The 18,342-nt window shown below is 44.6% G+C and overlaps 5 protein-coding genes across 5 annotated transcripts; 2 read left to right on the top strand and 3 right to left on the bottom strand.

Annotated features, from left to right (window-relative positions):
• Positions 1-1,871: 1,871 nt before the first annotated feature.
• I203_100079 (uncharacterized protein) lies at positions 1,872-5,243 on the bottom strand (the record flags this gene model as incomplete). Its single annotated transcript, XM_019151192.1, has 1 exon — positions 1,872-5,243. One exon carries the CDS (start codon positions 5,241-5,243, stop codon positions 1,872-1,874), a length of 3,372 nt encoding a protein of 1,123 aa, XP_018999517.1.
• A 930-nt stretch (positions 5,244-6,173) lies between these two features.
• I203_100078 (uncharacterized protein) lies at positions 6,174-6,894 on the bottom strand (the record flags this gene model as incomplete). The annotated part of the gene is made up of 5 exons (XM_019151193.2): positions 6,174-6,428; positions 6,499-6,597; positions 6,653-6,668; positions 6,732-6,795; positions 6,867-6,894. The coding sequence occupies 5 exons, from the start codon at positions 6,892-6,894 to the stop codon at positions 6,174-6,176; spliced, it is 462 nt and encodes a 153-aa protein (XP_018999518.2).
• A 291-nt stretch (positions 6,895-7,185) lies between these two features.
• On the bottom strand, positions 7,186-8,234 carry I203_100077 (uncharacterized protein; the record flags this gene model as incomplete). The annotated part of the gene is made up of 3 exons (XM_019151194.1): positions 7,186-7,479; positions 7,599-7,891; positions 7,973-8,234. The coding sequence occupies 3 exons, from the start codon at positions 8,232-8,234 to the stop codon at positions 7,186-7,188; spliced, it is 849 nt and encodes a 282-aa protein (XP_018999519.1).
• A 1,508-nt stretch (positions 8,235-9,742) lies between these two features.
• Positions 9,743-12,104, top strand: I203_100076 (uncharacterized protein; the record flags this gene model as incomplete). Its single annotated transcript, XM_019151195.1, has 3 exons — positions 9,743-9,798; positions 9,869-10,611; positions 10,705-12,104. 3 exons carry the CDS (start codon positions 9,743-9,745, stop codon positions 12,102-12,104), a joined length of 2,199 nt encoding a protein of 732 aa, XP_018999520.1.
• Positions 12,105-12,546: 442 nt separating this feature from the next.
• On the top strand, positions 12,547-18,190 carry I203_100075 (protein CFT1; the record flags this gene model as incomplete). The annotated part of the gene is made up of 20 exons (XM_065516567.1): positions 12,547-12,852; positions 12,998-13,150; positions 13,250-13,473; positions 13,577-14,316; positions 14,394-14,557; positions 14,615-14,683; positions 14,742-14,903; positions 14,957-15,092; positions 15,140-15,318; positions 15,372-15,444; positions 15,568-15,845; positions 15,918-16,259; positions 16,333-16,525; positions 16,598-16,824; positions 16,895-17,050; positions 17,139-17,285; positions 17,350-17,497; positions 17,560-17,697; positions 17,777-17,906; positions 18,016-18,190. 20 exons carry the CDS (start codon positions 12,547-12,549, stop codon positions 18,188-18,190), a joined length of 4,140 nt encoding a protein of 1,379 aa, XP_065373385.1.
• Between the last annotated feature and the right edge of the window lie 152 nt (positions 18,191-18,342).

The following is an 18,342-nucleotide window of genomic DNA, read 5'->3' as shown; positions in this document are numbered from 1 at the left end:
TCGGAAGGCCGAGTTGCGATATTTCGCCATACTCATCCCGCTCTGTCCCGAATCAACCAGATCTTATCCATTTCCTACTCCCTCCTCTCCCATGGGCCTATGCCTGAACCTGCAGTGTTGGAGCATCATCCCACTTATCTTGTGACCACCATCTATCACTCCAAATCAGTGGCCCGGATGCCCGAATTGAGCTCGTCATCTGTTTTTGTACGATCAGTTATCGGAATACTTTTGTGACATCTCATCATCAGGTTGCGGTGCGAGAAATGGCGAACGCCGAGGAATCACGACATCGACCACAGATCCACAACTTACGTAAAGCACTATGGCACCAAAAAATTTCGGAATTTGTGCACATGTGTTGCTATCAAATTATCTCTTTTCGTCTTCTGGTTTCATTCTTCTTTCCTCGTGATCAGTATGTTCATTCCCCTCTTCGGTTGATCTTGTCTCAGATGATACCATCATCACACCATCTGTACTCGCTACGACGCTCTCTGTCTAAGAACGTGCTTTGGAATTCGGAATATGATCTCGATAAGAAGCCATCTTTCGTCAGGATGTCACCATTCAACCCAACCCATCTCACTCCATCATACCTCGCACGCCATCGTTTTCCTACGCCTGCTCCAATCTAGTAATTAGTGTTCACTGGAAAGCCATTACAGTTTGGCGTAACTGACGATCGTAGTCACGGATTTGGGTTAGTCGCCGGTAAGAGCGACATCACGCAATCTATCCTATATGCTTTCCCCTAACCCCGTTAAATCTTCCATACTGCTCCACGGCTCCATCTGCTCGTATTTGCTTCTCCACCGCGAATTACGATTCCTGAATGGGCCAATAACAATCTTTTGAGATCTTTCTTTTTCCTCCACCTTTTTTAGGTGTTATCTCTCTACCTCTCGATGTCGAGTTAGGGAGTGAGGAAAAGTCAGATTACATGCTTTCAGTTCGTAGTATTGTACCACTTTCATTCTCGTTATTGCCACCTACCATTGTCGTTTCCTTTCCATTGCAACTTTTTCAATGTCATATTATGCCGACTCTCTGCCGTGTGCTTGTTCTGAGATTGCTGCATTGATCACCGTTGACGCTTTCTGACCTTCACGGAATGATCAAATAAACTCTGTCTTTGACTGATATTGATACCTACAGGACCATACTATCGATACTAATGATACGATACTCGTAGTCAGCCGATCATCACAAACCATCCCTTCTTTCCCCAAATCATAATGGCCTTTCTCAAGACCGTCTCCCCTCTCTCACGGGAGACCGAGTCAACTAAAAGGCATATATCAAAACTATACTCTCGCTTATCGCTGTGCCAGATCTTCATGATCTGGTTTGCATATGTGGGATTCTTCGCTTTTTACCTCGATTTTCTGATATCCCTCAACAATCTTCATATTGGTTGATCTCGAAAGGAAATATTGTATGCTAGGTAGAATACGGACATCGAATCATCTTAGATTATATATAATGCCGAATTAAAAGGTATCAAGCATCACATGAACGACTAAATCAGCGGTGGTTGGTATGCATCAAAGACATCAGATATCTGTTTACAATTGCTTATCCTTCTATTTCTATAATATTGACTGTACAAATACCAAAACTTACTGATCACTATGTACATGACAAGATACGTATTCCACCTAAAGAATCTATGATCGAATCTAATCTATTGAGAAATGAAAGATGAAAGAAATGAAAAACCAAGTTATTCGATATAGAATGTGAATTCGCGATGCCGGTGAAGATGACTGTCCTTTCGTACCCAGATTCTACTTACTCATTATCGTCCAACCACCTATACAATCAACCCGTTAGTCAATCCCGCCCACAACTCCCACAACGACTGAAAACTATCGACTCACCTCTAACGAGAACCTTCCTACTACCCTATCATCCCCTCCCTTCCTCTCTACGATCCTCACATCCACCTCACCCCTGTCCTGTTGGCGGGGCACGCCCCATAATTCGCCATCCTCAAAGTGCAACCAATCAGGCAGCTCTGTCAACTTGATGATGATACTACCACCTTTCTTGAGACTCGGTAGACGTTTCTCTACAAAGGCCAGATACTCCGCTTGACCCTCACCGGCTGTAGATGAGCTTTGGTTGGAAAAGTTAGAATTGGATGGGGTGATGGACAGAGGAGGGTAGAAATGGAATGGTTCTGATACGCCCAGCAAGATCCTTTGCGGCGAAGCAGTAATTGTCGGACGCGCTTTAGCTTTCTTTTGTGATCCCTTGGACGCGGTGGATGTACTGGATGGCAAAGTTGGTAAAGCAGGTAAGGAAGGAAGACTACTTGGTGGAGTGGGAGTGGTCCGAGTGACAGTGATGGCTTTAGTAGGTGGCAGAGGTATTGGACTAGCTTGTGATTGTATACCCATACCTATACCCAATCCTATACTGTTGGTGGTACTTGCAGCTTCAATTACAGCTTGGTGGCTCATACTGTGTCTGTTGTTCCCACCATTATCATGTTCCGAGACCACCTCGACTTTCTTCTGTTTCCCAAAACTGACCAACCTAGAATGAGTAGTCATCACTGGACTGACGCCCCGTTCGGTGTGATTGCCACTACCTCTACTACTTGCCAGACTTTCGGTAGGTGGTGAATCCAACGTCCTTCTCGCATCGATCCTAGAGGCAGTCTGGATGATCACTCCGTTGTCCGGATCATACTCTCCGGAAAGGGAAGAAGTCTCCGTATGCGCGAGATCCGAATCAGTAGGGAAATGTATATTGTCTATACTTATTCCTTCGTTTTCTGAATTGATTGATCCAATAGGTGATCCTGCTCTTGCCCTGTCCCTTTCCATCATCTCTCTTTTGAGAATCTTCTTAGACATGGACGATACACATGAAGAAGTAGAAGTTGATTTGGAAGATGACGATATAGGTATATTCGTTTTATTCACTATGAAATCTGCTCTTTGAGTCGGAGCGTTCCGATCAATAGTCATAGTGGTCATCGTTGAATGATGGGTACCTGAGGAACTCCTATTGGAAGAACTTCTCATACTTCCATCACCATCTGGACCAGGTGTATCACCCGTAGTCCACACAAAGGGAGGTTCAGATTCCCAACTAGCCCTTGAACTCTGAGTCCGACTTTGGACTGTTCTACTTCCGGAACTATGTCCTCCGAACCTCGAATCGGAATCTTGCGTCAATACCGTTGATCTATCTAACGATACATCAGATCGTTGAGATAACTTTGAACTGTTCTGTGATCTATCTATCTGACTTCCAGATATGTACGATGGAGTAGCTGTAAATTCACCTCCGGATTCGGAAGCTGAGTGAGAGTAGGTTGAAGATCTATCTCGATTGACTATACCTGCTTTATCTACTGCAGCAGCTAGTTGAGCTTGAAAAGCGGCGTTACTTAAACTAGGCATAATGATAGGATTGGATATCTTAGGTATCATCTTTGATTTGGATGATTTACCAAAGAAAGGATTGGTCAAAAATGATTTTTTGATCTTACTTCCGGTTGAAGTATTGCTGCCCATCCTTAAATGAGGTACCATACCATGTTCTCCTCCCGTGGCAACGACAGTCTCGGATGAGCCTCCATCAATTCTTCCCAGAACTAGCATCTGGGTGGTAGCTGGATCACCACCCATTTTCTCCACGTATTCCAATGCCGGTGTCTCAGCAGCTTCATAAGACCATTTCCCCTCCTCTTCTATCGTCGGAGAACGATATCGGTCCAGCCCCATCTCTCTAGTCCTAGCTGAAGTTCTTCTACGTCGTAGTTGCACCAGCACGAAAAGAAGGAGTAAGATACCCACCAGAGAACATACGATGGCAATAGCGACTTTCGTCCCTTTTGCCAAACCGTGAGAATGCGTATGGGGATGTTGATGGGTGAGGGTAGAGTTATTTGACATTAACGAAAGTGTTAAGATCGATTTGGAATATGCGTTGGTACTTAAATCTTGAGCACGCAGAGCGACTGTAACTGAATCATAATCTGTATCTTCCGTTGGGTTTGCTAATAAAGTCTTTTGATCGGTTGAGAGAGAAAGCCAAGAAGAGGCTTCTTTAGGATCGAAAGAAGCTGTCATATTGATATTGCTCGTTGAGGTGGTGGAGTTCTTGAGATATTGAGCTAAAGTGATTACATTGGATTTGCCAATCTCTAGAATTTGGGGTTCTTGAATCTTGTCAGAAGCGAATAAGGATGGGTAAAAAACCATTTTGAGTGTAGTGTTGAGCGTATCACCATATTTGTCTACTATGTTCAAGGGCAATTCAACATTCTGCTGGTTTGACGGTGGATTACCTGATATACTCATATTTCCAGAGCTATAAGTCGGCCATACAAGTGAAGAAGTATCCAAAGTCGCACTTGTGAGATCACTAATATTGATTTCGTCCTGTCCATCAATACTCAACCCAGATTTCAATAGTCCTTTCAAACTAATATCATTCGCGTATCCAGTCGTCATGTTCACTACCATTGGTCCAAGCGCTACGAACTCATGAGCGGAAATGACAATGGTGAAACTCTGTTGGATATCCGAATATCCATAAACGTCTGATCCGGACAGAATCACTTCGTATACCTCTCTGGTGGTATCAGCTGATGGAACGGTGATACCGTCAAAGGTAACAGTCTGATTATTGAATATCAACCAAGTAGGTAACGGTGATCCATCTTTCAATGAGGCGGAATAATATACTCTGGTAGGTGCTAAAAAGGTCGAAGGGGTGAATCCAAGTGAGAAAGACCAATTGGGCGGAACTCTTACACCGGGATAGTAGATTGATGACTGCCCATAAGGATAGGTAGATGTGATAGAGGTTGAATCCGGTGAATTCAATTGATCTTCTATAGAACGTCCCAAAGTCAAATTTCCAGAATGATCAGATACGCTCAAATTGATATGATCCGATATAGTAGATTGACCATCTTTTGTAGTAGCTGTTATCTGAACTAGACGATTGCCTATATCGTCAGACGTTGGATTACCTTGAAATGTCCTTGTACTGCCGGTGAAAGATAACCATGGAGGTAAGTTGAATGCAGTGTATGTGAGAGAAGAGGAGGGTGAGAATGTATCATCCGAGAAAGTCCACTGGAATGGTTGGTCCACTCGGGCTACTGGTGGGAACTGCTGGGATAGCGGGTGAGAGATGCTGAGGCCGCCTATCGAAGCTGCCAAGATGAGAGAAGGGAGAAATAGTAGTAACGCTATTATAGCTGAGAGAGCCATTGTGTAAGCGGTTATTGTGAATCGGGCTATGACAGTCCCACAGATATCAAAATGGTGTTGTTGATTGTCAGCTTGCATCGCCTCACTCTGATAATCCGGGAAACTCACCAGATTGCCCCTTTTGGATCTGTCAGATTATGTGTCGGAAGTTATTCGATTGAAGCTAAGCTATCTTAGACCTCACCAGGGTCGTAGAACGTGTATATGTCGACCAGCGAGTAGCGCAGATGATAGGAAGGATCGCACTGAAGAACGGAAGTAAGTATCAAAACGGTAGAAAATGAAGAAGTAAGGAACAGAGAAAGTGACGAAGAATGACAGAATGACAGAAAGGGAAAGACGATGGCTCGAACTCTGAGAGCGGTAAGGTAATGCATACAATCAGTAACATGTTGCACAGCTTGAACAAGAAAGCATGAAAGTGGGTTTCGGTAGATCAGTAAACATGCTGGGCGCTGGAATGCTGAATGGGCGGAATTGAAATTCGGGCTAGTAAATCGTTGTTATTGATCAATTCAATGCAGGTATAAGGATTTTATCCGTTGAATTGGAATTACAGCTAGCTCTATGATGTTTAGCCATTCATTCCTCATGAGGTAATATGATGGTCTTTCGGTACCATTTAGTCTCGGAAACAAAACCATCGATGGAATATGCTTAATCAGTCAACAGGTTTCAGTAGTTTCGGTAATTCGTACAGCGCACTCCCTCAGGATCATTGATCCTACCAGAAGTGATTCAGACGGTATCGCATTGAAGTGAGATCATGTTTGATTGTAGAAAAATCCTTTCGCTATGATGCATCCATTTACCTTTCGTAACCATATACAACGACTGAGGGAATGTATACATCAGCTATAACCCCTATGCACTCCTTAGAAAGGTTCTGTATGCTCACCATCACACTATCAAACTTCATTCCAGCTTTCTCTAATCAGCATATAATCCACCACCATCTCCTTCAGCTCTTTCAACTGATTCGTTCCTTTCCCCTCCGGCCTGTTCAACCTCAGGTAAACCTTTACCCATCCTCCATCCATCTACTTCATCCCGCATACTTTCCAGTTTGTTGATCAAAATCTTTCCGACCGAGCCGACCCCCGAGGCAGACTCGTCCTTGATCTTGTTTATGGCATCTGTAAATGCTGTAGAGAGGTGTCCAAAGGTATCGTTAAATACTTGAGGCTAAGCGGTTTAGTATAGTATGCATAAGATCAACTGTAATCAGGCGAGGTCAAGGAAGACGGAAACTCACGTTACCGAATACACCTCGGATGTCACCATGATGATCTGGAGCACCCGAACCTGGCATGGATCCAGGTGGGGCAGGCTGACTACCTACTTCTGGGAATACCTGGGAAGTAGTCATATCAGTATGATAGTCGCCATGCAGATACACTATGACTCACTCCGGCTGGATTTTCTCTGCACCACCGAGTCACATCAGCGTCGTCCTCTCGCTTGCGTTGGGTGTCCCATATGACTCACACAGTGGCTCCAGGTCCTTGAACGTCATTGTTCATCAACCCAATATCGTTGACTTTACTCTTATCTGTGAAGTCCAATTATCACAGTGTCAGCATTTCTGAATGCGCTTTCTGCTCAAAGGGGCACACATCATACCTTCAGCTGTTGATCCTGATAGCGACATTTTGTGTGCTTTACTATGAGGTAGATAATCTGCACTGGAGATCGAATTGCTGTATGGAAGCAGTACGATCTTTTATTGAGATCTCGAACAAATAGATGAGATGGATGAATGCAGTTCAGACAATGGGCAACTGCAAGTGACGTCACACCGGAAATGCCTTACGTAATTGAATGTACATGGAACTGCCAATCAATGTCATAGAATATCGACGCATGATAGAATTGCTTTGCTATTAACCCCAAAAACACCATAAGCAGTACATTTATACATTATGTATTCAAGATAGATGATCTAATCATCTCTGTAAATAACAGCCCGGACGCCCCGCTTGGCTCCAGGAAGAGGTTGTGGGTCAACGGGATCCTGAGTAGGTGGGATGGATCCGTTGATCCTATTTTGAGCTTGACAATCTGAAGTACAGTTGGAAGCACCCGCTCCCAGCTCGGTAGAGTCTTCACCTAGTACACCACCTAGTCGACCACCGGGAGCGACACTCCATTTGGTGATGCGACCATCTTGGTAGGTCTTTGTGGCGACTTGAGGGGAGTCTTTACCTAACAACATCTTATGAGTCGGATCGGCAGACTAAGTCACCCCAAACACAAGTGTCAGCAACGCACTTCTCTAAATGCAGGATGTTGGACGCTGATGTTCAATCTCAAGAACGAAAGGAGAGTGTAAGGCAGGTGGGTCTGAAAACTCACTACACCGTTACCAAAGTTGATTTTACCCGTAACAGCATTCTTAAAGTAGAACAATTCAGGTCCAAGGGTATGTACGAAATCTACGTTATTGGCGAATTCAGTTTCCATCTGAAAGATACCACCTTGTGCACCGTCTTTGGATTGGATCTTGAACTTTCCTGCACCAGTCTTGAAGATGATGTTGAAGCCGTCATCTCGAAGATCGAAATCTGCGATCGTAGTTCCCTTCAATTGCGCCGAGGACAATACGGGTGTTTTGGATGAGAAGATGATAGTTGGTCGATTCACCATTCCTGCGGATCTCGAGGTGAGCTTACGACATATGCACGAGAAGGAGGGTGATAGGCTGAGGTATCATTGGAAGGGAAACTCACGTTTAGCATCAAGAGCACCAGTAAGAGTATAATCTTTGACCTCGAGCGTAGCGCAATCTATATCGTACCCTACGTGTACACCTCTAACTTGGATCGCGCCCGTACAAGTAGAGAGTTTATCGGGTTTGGCACTCTTCCCCGCGTCAGGGTTGTAGGTCTTGCCATTGATAGTGACAGCGAAGTCACCCGATCCAGCGGCTATCTTGGCGAATCCCGAAGTCGCGAGAGAAGCGAGAAGGAGCAAAGTAGCGGTCAATTTCATGAGGTCGAGATAGGTAAAGTGTGGATCGATTTGATTTAGTGGTTGGATAGAAGATGGGGTAGAGTGGTCGGTTGGTGATATCGAGACAAAAGAGGGGGGATGCAATTGTCCGTCTTTGTTTATATGTCTCAAACACGCCCGAGGTAGAGACAGGTTGTTGTCCCATGCAAAATACCCAAAATACATCCGGCAATGCCAACAGACATCGTGGCTTGTCTTGACGATCCATTTTAAGTTTTCGAAGGCAGAAAATATTGGTGGAATGCCAAAAGACCCGCAATCGATTCCAGGAACAATAAGCAAGAAACAAGGTCAAACATTGGGGAATGTAGTAGGAAAATAGAAAATGCCAAGAGATCTCTCATTATCAAGCTTAAACACAAACACCGTCGCGACATACTGCTATTTGGATTGTCTCTTCGGATTCAACACTATTTCCTTGAGTACACATGCAAATCAGTGTGATCTGCGGTGACAATGTCGTTATGTAGGTACTTACGAAACATTGCATGTCCGTCAAAAAGGTACGAGTACAAATCCAACCTGAGACAAGTCATGTCGATCAGTTCCGTTCCGGCGCCGGTGATCTTCCAGCTCTCGTTCAACGCGTTCTAGATACAGCAAATCATGTGCAATTGGTCAAAATCACTTCTATAGGGCATGTAGGATCATCAGAAGATTACCTGGAAGAGGTAGGTGCCTTTGAGTCATATTTCCCTGTAATAAGTAGTATATGTATGCAGCCCCGCATTGGGATCTTGGGTCTTGGGCAACATAAGGCGCCGAAACACCTTATGTACCTGAAGTCCATATCCGAAGAGAAAAACAAATGTGAGGCGGAGGGGGGGGGTCTCAGGGGGTCTCCCGTAGCCTACGAGCATGTCTTTTCGACCGCCGAACGCTGTGTGCATCATTCCCGTTGACAATGCAAGTATGCTGTGTCAGAGGATTGACGAACTGCGGCAGACATTACAAATGATGAGTAGTAGGTACAATTTCTCATGAAGCATTGATCAGATATCACTCTCTCAGAGCACTCATCACATCGCCAATCTGAGAACGTTGCCTTGTCATCAATCACTCAGATGGAGTTCTTGCTTTCTCTCTTGCAGGACGTCGATGCTCTCACTCAGAACCATCCGCTCTAGGTCATTCATAAAATCGATGGTGGCATTTCTCACTAGACACAGAAACTGCAGTCCCACGAAGACATGGCTACGATGATGTTTTTGAGGTGAGTAAATGCCTACCCGGTTCCAGGACACTCAGTTTGTCACTGCTGGGAAGGCTTTCAAGCTGCTGCTTGCAATTGTCCTTGGCGACATCTCTGTTCTTGGGGTTATACAGGTCACGTGATCTAGCCCAGTTCTCCCCTTTTGGCGCGTTTCAAGAACAGTCGCGTCTCTCACTGCGGAGAAGAACATCAGAACATCAATCTCAGCCTCCATTCTCAATCGTGGGTCGTACCGTTGTAGCCAGCATTGCAGCAGCAATAGGTATCAAACATCATGGATGATTTCGTCAAGACCGGGATCGGGGCTGAGAAGACAGATGCAGTTATCAGGTTAGTAAACATCCCACTGCTCAACGATCCCTTACTCGATCATATGCTCATGACCATCACAATCCAATAGTACTGTCGTGACCAAGCCAGTATGGCATCTCGTTCCCTTACCTCTCTCCCAAATTAATCCATCGGCATGTAAACCTCTATCCATCAGAGGTCAAATCCCATCTCTACGATCATCCTGCCTTGCAGTGATATCCAGAAACCTTCATCTGTACACCGTCGACCAGTTCCAGGCTATTCCCAAAGTGATCATCCGCCGGATCATCAGTAGGATAAGGAATGATAGAATGTATGAAGACGATTTCGAAAGGGCCTATACAAGTAGAAATCCCGACGAAGGTACCATATGGTGTCTATCAGCATTGTTGGATCCAGAATCGACGGATGATTTCCAATTGGCTTTACCGCAAGATTCAATGTTACAATATCTTACACCCAACAACTTATCGAAATACCCCCAACATCCCTTGGTGGAATTACCAACACTATATAAAACACTCAGTCCACATTCGAGTGTATCGCTCTTGACGACATTGACATTGGATGGCATGGACGGTGTGGTGACTGATCAGAATATACAGTCGTTGAAATACTGTACGAACTTGACTGGATTATGGATGAAAGCTTGTAAAGTCACCGACACGGGTATCAAACTTCTGACTTCGTCCTTGCAACTACCTGGAGACATGGGTGACGAATCAGGAAGAGGGTTATGGAAGTTGAGAAATTGGAGCTTGGGTGGATGTAGAGGTGTTAGTGACAGGTCGATGAAGAGTTTCCCTAGATATCCTGGATTGGTTATGCTAGGTGAGTCTATCGGATACCTCCCTTCCCTATGCATGCCTGATCATCATGTATTCCGAGAGAAACAGATCGCTGATCAGTTGAAATCCATCATAGACATACGAGATACGTCATGTACCACCTCCGCCATCGACATATTCAATCGTACTTGTCAGAATATCTTTCAAGGCTATAATCCAGATTTTCAACCATGTACGGAAGGACTATTAGATCTGTTCTACAGGAGCTATACTTCTTCAGAAACAATAGACAAATTATGTTTGACCCTAATCAAACTACCCGAAAATACGTCGAGCGATAAATCCCATATATCATTAAACATGATCCCTTCGTTCCGACCTATCGAAGATAGATATCTACCCGAATCGTCCACCCATACACCAACCGAGAAGGCATGGGAGAATAAATGGGATCCAGCTCAAAAGACTGTATACAGAGGAAATGGTATTGGACAGATATACGGAACGAGCGTTAGTAGGGTCGCGGACGAAGTGGAGGATTTTAGGAAACGGAGGAAAATCGCCATTGAGATGGAGGGCAAAGAGAGTGAATTGGATAGATATGCAAATATGAGTACGAATGAGAAAAGGAATTATACCAGACAGAAGAACAAGGAAGAGAAAGAATGGAGAGAAGCGCGATATCATTGGAAGACCAAAGATAAAGATGAGATCAAACCGAAACCCAAGATATATAAAGGAAGAGGGAAAAAGGGTGATGCGGAAAGATCAAAATCGTTCGTAATGGGTACAAAAGGTGAACAGTTGTTGATCGATAAATCGTCCAAAGATGACAAAAGTCTGATGTTAGTTAGGATGGTCAATGATAATTGGGACAGATTGACATGGACTTTGAACGCTGGTTCTAATGATGTATCTCGACAAGATAAGAACGTTGGGATCGGATATGAGCTTGCTAAAACCTCGTTTAGTCAGAAGGTGAAGGCGACGAATTTAGTTGAAGAGTTACTGGGCACTACCATGTCGGCTGTCACTTCAAGTCAGATACCGAACTCACAAACGACACCATCGAATCCATTTATGTCAACACCTCTGAAGCAGACATCAAATCGACCTTCAATATCGGTATCACCATCACCTATTAATGGCTGTTCGCAGACACCTCAACCACAGAGAGATAGAAACCCATTCAATTCGCAATCTCCCAAATCGAATTCTATGGGTGTAAGACCGTTATCGTCCCCTGCCATTTCTCAGTCGGTTAAGCCTCTTGCACGATCAACATTACTGAATAGCAGTCCATTCTCGTTCTCGCAACATACCCAACTTGACATAAAACCATTCGCCAATACTCAAAATAGCCCAAAAAGGAACAGTACCGCTGGGGATGGCATTGCAGCTAGTAAAAGCAAGGATGATCTCTCTTTCTCATTCTCGAATAATACGAGGAAACGAACGTTTGATGGTTCAGGATCTGGGGTAGGGGCGAAAAGAGGTGGAATGAAGATGTTCTCGATAGCCTCTCAGAAGAAGTAGGGAGCCCTCAGATATTCTGTGTATTCAGTAAGATAAGAAGATTATCAGTTGTCTATATATCACTCGTGTAGACTTCTACCATTCTAGTTGTACCATCTATTGCTACCTTGCATCTGTCATCTAATGTGCTTTGTTGCATGCATGCTTGATCTGCTCTTTCACCTTGAATGGACCGACGACGTACCGTTTCCTGTTACGTAATTCACGATCCCTCCAACTTTCGGTTAACCCTCTCGAACGAAGTAAGTTAACAGACACACCTTGAACAAACTGAACAAGCAAAAGCTCTTTATAAACTGAACATCCTCCCATCTCTATCTGTCTATCAAGCTTGCCAAGTGCTCACCATCAGGTGGCAGCTCCCCTGCTCAAATCCCTCATATTCCCGGCCTTGACATCAAGTCTCTTTGACCTACCCGGAAGTGCAGTAGGCCAGCTGAAAATGCACGCATTCCACCAAACCCTCCTTCCCTCCTCCTCAATCCACCATTCCTTGTTCCTACCGAATTTCACCCCATCTACAATCTACCCTCTGCCAAAATCAATCAACGAAAACGTACCAGACGTCAAGGTGATAGGGAATCTCATCGTAGCTGGAGGAGAGATCCTACGGGTATTCGAAATTAGAGAATTCCAGCGATATCCGGATTTAGACCATATACAGAATGGGAATGTCGATGGAGACGAGGAGATGGAGGAAGGGGAAGAGAGGTTGGGTGATGGATTCTTCGATGATGGTCATTCAAAGGTACGTTGTACATGACCCTCAATTCCTCCTCTACCCTATCCTATCCTATCCTTTCTTTCATCTTCAGGCGCCTTTATGGTAAGATCATGGCAAAACCAGCATGCTGACTTGTCACTGTTATTGTCTCATTGTCTTGTGATCGTAGAGAGATCCCGTTCAATTGGAAACACGAAGGAAATTACACTTGTTAGCCCAATATGAGCTGAATGGTACTATAACTGGGTTATCTGCTTTGAGAACGATAGAAAGTAGTGTAGATGGGTTGGATAGATTGTTGGTATCGTTCCAACATGCCAAGGTAAGTTAGAACAACTCTTATCGTACTTTTCGAGATCTGTTCAGATTTCTCCCCCACTAAATAGAGATATTACTGAGGTTATTCTCTGTCTCAAATCAGATGGCCCTCCTCGAATGGTCAAGAGGCTCAATATCGACGGTCTCCTTGCACACTTACGAAAGATGCTCTCAGATGATATCAGGAGATTTACAGACCTACGTTCCCATGTTGAGAACGGACCCTCTATCAAGATTAGCGGTTCTCAGTCTGCCAGAAGATAGTTTGGCGGTACTGCCGGTCTTGCAGGAACAGTCAGAATTGGACATGATAGAAGGGTATGCTCGGTGAGTCTGACCAAACAAGGACTTTATCCGAAGTCTCCTTCTTTCTGGTTCTGTTTGTTACAATCCCTCATACTGATGTGTCATTTCTTTCCGGTTATTTTAGTGATGTTCCATATTCCCCCTCATTCGTCTTGTCCCTCTCCGATGTCTCGCCAAGACTCAAGAATCTACAAGATCTCCTTTTCCTTTCAGGATTTCACTCGCCTACGCTTGCCCTGCTCTACTCTCCGCTACATACTTGGTCAGGAAGGTATCAATCCATTAAAGATAACTTCTGTCTCGAAATTCGTACTATCGATCTCAGTTCTGGTGGAACTTACCCTCTGCTCACATCGGTAACCGGACTACCTAGTGATTCGCTATATCTCGTGGCATGCCCGGCTCAGCTTGGAGGAGTGATGTTGGTAACTTCGACAGGTCTAGTACATATCGACCAATCGGGACGTGTGATCGGTACGTCCGTGAATGCATGGTGGAGCTATGCAACAGCCCTCAAATCAGATCACCAATCTGAATCTAGGAAAATATCATTGGAAGGTTCTAAATGCTTGTTTGTCAATGAGAGGGACATGCTTTTGATCTTGCAGAATGGTGATACACATCAAGTTAGATTCGAGATGGATGGCAGGAATGTTGGACAAATCAAGATTGATGAATCGACCAGTACGGTCCCGCCGCCCTCGAGTGTCGTCATAGCGGGCGATAAAGCGTTGTTTGTAGGTAGTGCAGAAGGTGATTCCCTCTTAGCCAAGATCAACGAGGACAGAGAAGCTTTGTTGAATGGCGATCAGAGCGTGAAGAAAGAGGAAGTGAAAGACGATATGGACGTTGATTGGGATGAAGGTATGTGATTAGTCCATCTGACGGTCCTTTCCATCTATTGGCGAATGCATTCTGACGCCGATACACACTTCACTCAGACCTCTACGGCGATATGAACGATCCTTCGAATGCTGGGCTAGCGAATGGATATCAGAAAGAGAACACTGGACCTGCTAAGATATCCGTATCCACCTATGACGTACTGGAAGGTGTAGGCAAGATCATGGATATCGAGTTTGGGATAGCAGCGACGGATCAAGGGGTAAGCTGCGCCAGTTTTCATTGTCTGTATGTCTCAGCTGATACAGAATGTGATCAGACTCGGACGTATCCTCAGCTCGTGGCGATAAGCGGTGGAAGCAAGAAATCTACTTTGAATGTATTCAGAGTAAGCGATATTTCTCTTCACCGCTGGCTCATATTCTCATGAAAGTGATTTGCTCTAGCGTGGTATCCCCATCACCAAACGACGTCGGTTCAATGAGTTATCGTCCTCAGAAGCGGTGTGGTTCCTTCCGATTGATCGTCCTTCCGCCCTGAAGTTCAAGGACATACCGGATTCAGGACGTACAACAATGTTATTCAGCACGGAGCGGAATGCTACACGAGTAAGCTTACTGTTGGCGACGTTTACGCTGCAAAACTAACTTGGCACTTGAAGATTTTTGCTTTGTCGAACAAAGCCAATCCTGAACAGATTGGTAGAATAAACGGAAAAACACTCAATGCAGCTCCATTCTTCCAGAGAAGCTGTGTGATGCATGTTACCGCTGCTGAAGTGACTTTACTGGATAACAGTGAGTGACCTCTGATGTTATGTTCGCCACGGGATTTGCTGATGCAGTAGTAGATGGAAAACCGATACAGGTGATTTGTCCTAAGTCGGACTTATCGCCCATATCGAGCGCGAGCATATCGGACCCCTATATCGCAATACGTAGACTGGATGGAAGTGTATCGTTCTTCGTTGGTGATACTGTAGCCAGGACCGTGATTGAGGTGCCGGTAGCAGGAGAAGGATTTGTGAGTTCAGTTTCGCTCTGTGTTACAGGTAAGATCTGATGAACACCCAACAGGAAACGCCTAAATGTCAGGCAATCGAGGTGTTCTCAGATACGACGGGTATATACCGAACATTCGAACCTGCTCGTAATGCAGATACCACCCAAATGAATGGGCAAGCTTCCACATCTCGATCAAATGCTATCAAGCAAGGTCAACAATCGCGAATGCAATTGACCCAACAACAGATCAAGCGGCTCCAAGAGCAAGAACCAGCAATTTCAGTCGATGCACCAAGTATGGAAACCGCTATAAATGCTTCTAGAGGTACACAGTGGTTATCTCTCTTAACCGATAGAGGAGAACTCCAGATACGTTCATTACCTGATCTGAAGGTGGTCCTGCAGTCCGATGGCTTGGGCTCATCTGCCCCGACTTTCACCGATGATCTGGTCGATGGAGTGTTGAAGGACGAAGATATAGAGGATGAAGTGAAACAGATGGTGTTTTGTCCCATTGGTAAGGGGAATGTCCGACCTCATCTATTGGTAAGCTTTTTGTGATCTATTCATGGTAGAACGCGCGATGAATCAAACTTACGACTCACCGATATAATTTAGGCGTTACATCAGTCCGGACGATTGAACGCATACGAAGCACAACCTAGATTCACTGTAGATTCGTCGAGTCAAACTCGACGTTCATTAGCTGTCAGATTCCGCAAAGTACACACTCAACTATTACCTATCTCAGGTGGATCAACCAGATTGCCTTATACGATCATTCCATTCGACGAGATTGAGGGTATAACCGGTGCTTTTATTACGGGAGAGAAGCCTCATTGGATTGTATCGAGTGATGCTCATCCGCTGAGAACATATGCGTTGAAACAAGCTGCAATGTCTTTTGGCAAGACTACGCATCTGGGTGGGAAGGGTGAATACTTCATTAGGATCGAAGATGTGAGTTCATGCTTCTAAGCATCGATGTGATTGCCACGAAGCTACAAGCTGATGTGCTGCCAATGTCCAATAGGGCTCTTTCATATGTTATCTCCCACCTACGCTCAATACCGACTTCGCAATCCCATGTGATCGATATGATATGGATAGAATATATACTTCTATAGCGTTCGATCCTACTTCCGCTCATTACGTTGGTGCCGCAAGTATAACAGTACCTTTCCAAGCGTATGATGAAGAGGGTGAGATACAGATAGGTCCTGAAGGTGGGTGAAGGTTTTCTGACTACATGGATTCTTGCAAGACCGCGTTACTGACGTAAGAGATATCGTCTACAGGTGAAAATCTCATACCTCCTACCAATCAACGATCTACTCTGGAACTTTTCTCACAGGGCTCTGACCCATGGCGAGTCATCGATGGATACGATTTTGACCAGAATGAAGAAGTGCTTTGTCTCGAAAGCGTTACGCTCGAGTCACCAGGTGGAGAAGGTGGGTATAGGGATTTCATAGCTGTTGGAACTGGATTCAATTTCGGTGAGGATAGAGCTACAAGAGGTAACGTAAGTCGATCATTTCCCGGACTATCTTCAATGAAGGATATATGTTGATATCTGTCGCTTGGGAAATCAGACTTACATATTTGAAATTGTGGAAACTGTCGGTAAAGGTGGTAAAGCCGCTGGATCAGGTTGGATCTTGAAGTTGAGAGCGAAAGATCCAGCTAGAAACCCAGTATCGGCTATAAGTCATATTAATGGTTATCTTCTGAATTCAAATGGACCTAAGGTCAGTCGGATTTCCCTGTTCGATACGTTCAATGGTTCTGGGTCAATCCTGGCGAATGACTGATGTGTATCATGCTGGCTTTGGGTAGATATACGTGAAAGGTTTCGACGATGATCAGCAACTCATGGGTCTCGCCTTTTTAGATGTACAGATCTACGCTACCAGTATCAAAGTATTCAAGAACTTTATACTGGTTAGTGATTTGTATAAGAGTTTCTGGTTTGTGTCATTACAGGTAAGTCAATCATTTATCGACCGTGTTTTATGTACAGCTGACTGATCTTCTGTCTACTTCACAGGAGGACCCGTATAAACTCACGACGATCAGTAAAGACCTGCAGTCTGTCTCACCTGTCGTGACTGATTTCCTAGTCCATGAGGGACAGTTAACATTCATCTCGAATGATAGAGAGGGGAATATGAGAATGCTAGATTTCGATCCTACTGGTGAGCTGACTGTAATCGCCTTTTCTTACTCTGACTGATTAGCTGACTTTCGATTTTTCTAGATCCCGATTCGCTGAACGGAGAAAGGGTATTGCTCAGAACAGAATATCATACGGGTGCTCCTGTGACTACTTCCAAGGTCATTGCTAGACGTAAGACTGCTGAAGAGGAGTATGCACCGCAGACGCAGATCATCTATGGTAAGTGTAAATTCGGGGGTTATATGCTAGAGCCGTATCATAGAAAGCATGGACTGAAATTGGATACTTGACATTATAGCCACAGCAGATGGAGCTTTGACGACATTGGTATCTGTCAAGCCGGCGCGATTTAAGCGATTACAGCTGGTGTCAGATCAATTGGTCAGGAATGCTCAGCATGTAGCTGGATTGAATCCCAAGGCTTTCAGGTGAGTACAGATTTTCACCGTGTATCCACACCGCGATCTCCGAAATTGCCTTGTCATCATGTCTCAAGGGGTTCAGTCAGCTGACTACCACACCTTTATGATCTCGCAGAGCTGTTCAAAATGACCTATTGCCCAAACCTTTATCAAAAGGTATATTGGATGGTACATTGCTGTCCCACTTCGCGCTTCAACCCTCAAATCGACAGAAAGAAATGATGAGACAAATTGGTACGGATGCTGTTACTGTTGCTAGTGATATAGCTGCTTTGGGAGGATTTTGGTAGATGGAACTTGCGTATGCATATTTGATTGCAAACAAGCAACCTACATGTCATGTCGTTCACTCAGACGACAGGAGAGCAAAAATATAATCAGGTGCCTCACAGATTTGTGGATGATCTATATCCAATGGTAACGCAGCTCCATATACTGTACG

Source organism: Kwoniella mangroviensis (assembly GCF_000507465.2).
Source record: "Kwoniella mangroviensis CBS 8507 chromosome 1 map unlocalized Ctg01, whole genome shotgun sequence".
Lineage (NCBI taxonomy): Eukaryota > Fungi > Basidiomycota > Tremellomycetes > Tremellales > Cryptococcaceae > Kwoniella > Kwoniella mangrovensis.
This window is presented reverse-complemented; position numbering and strand designations above follow the sequence as displayed.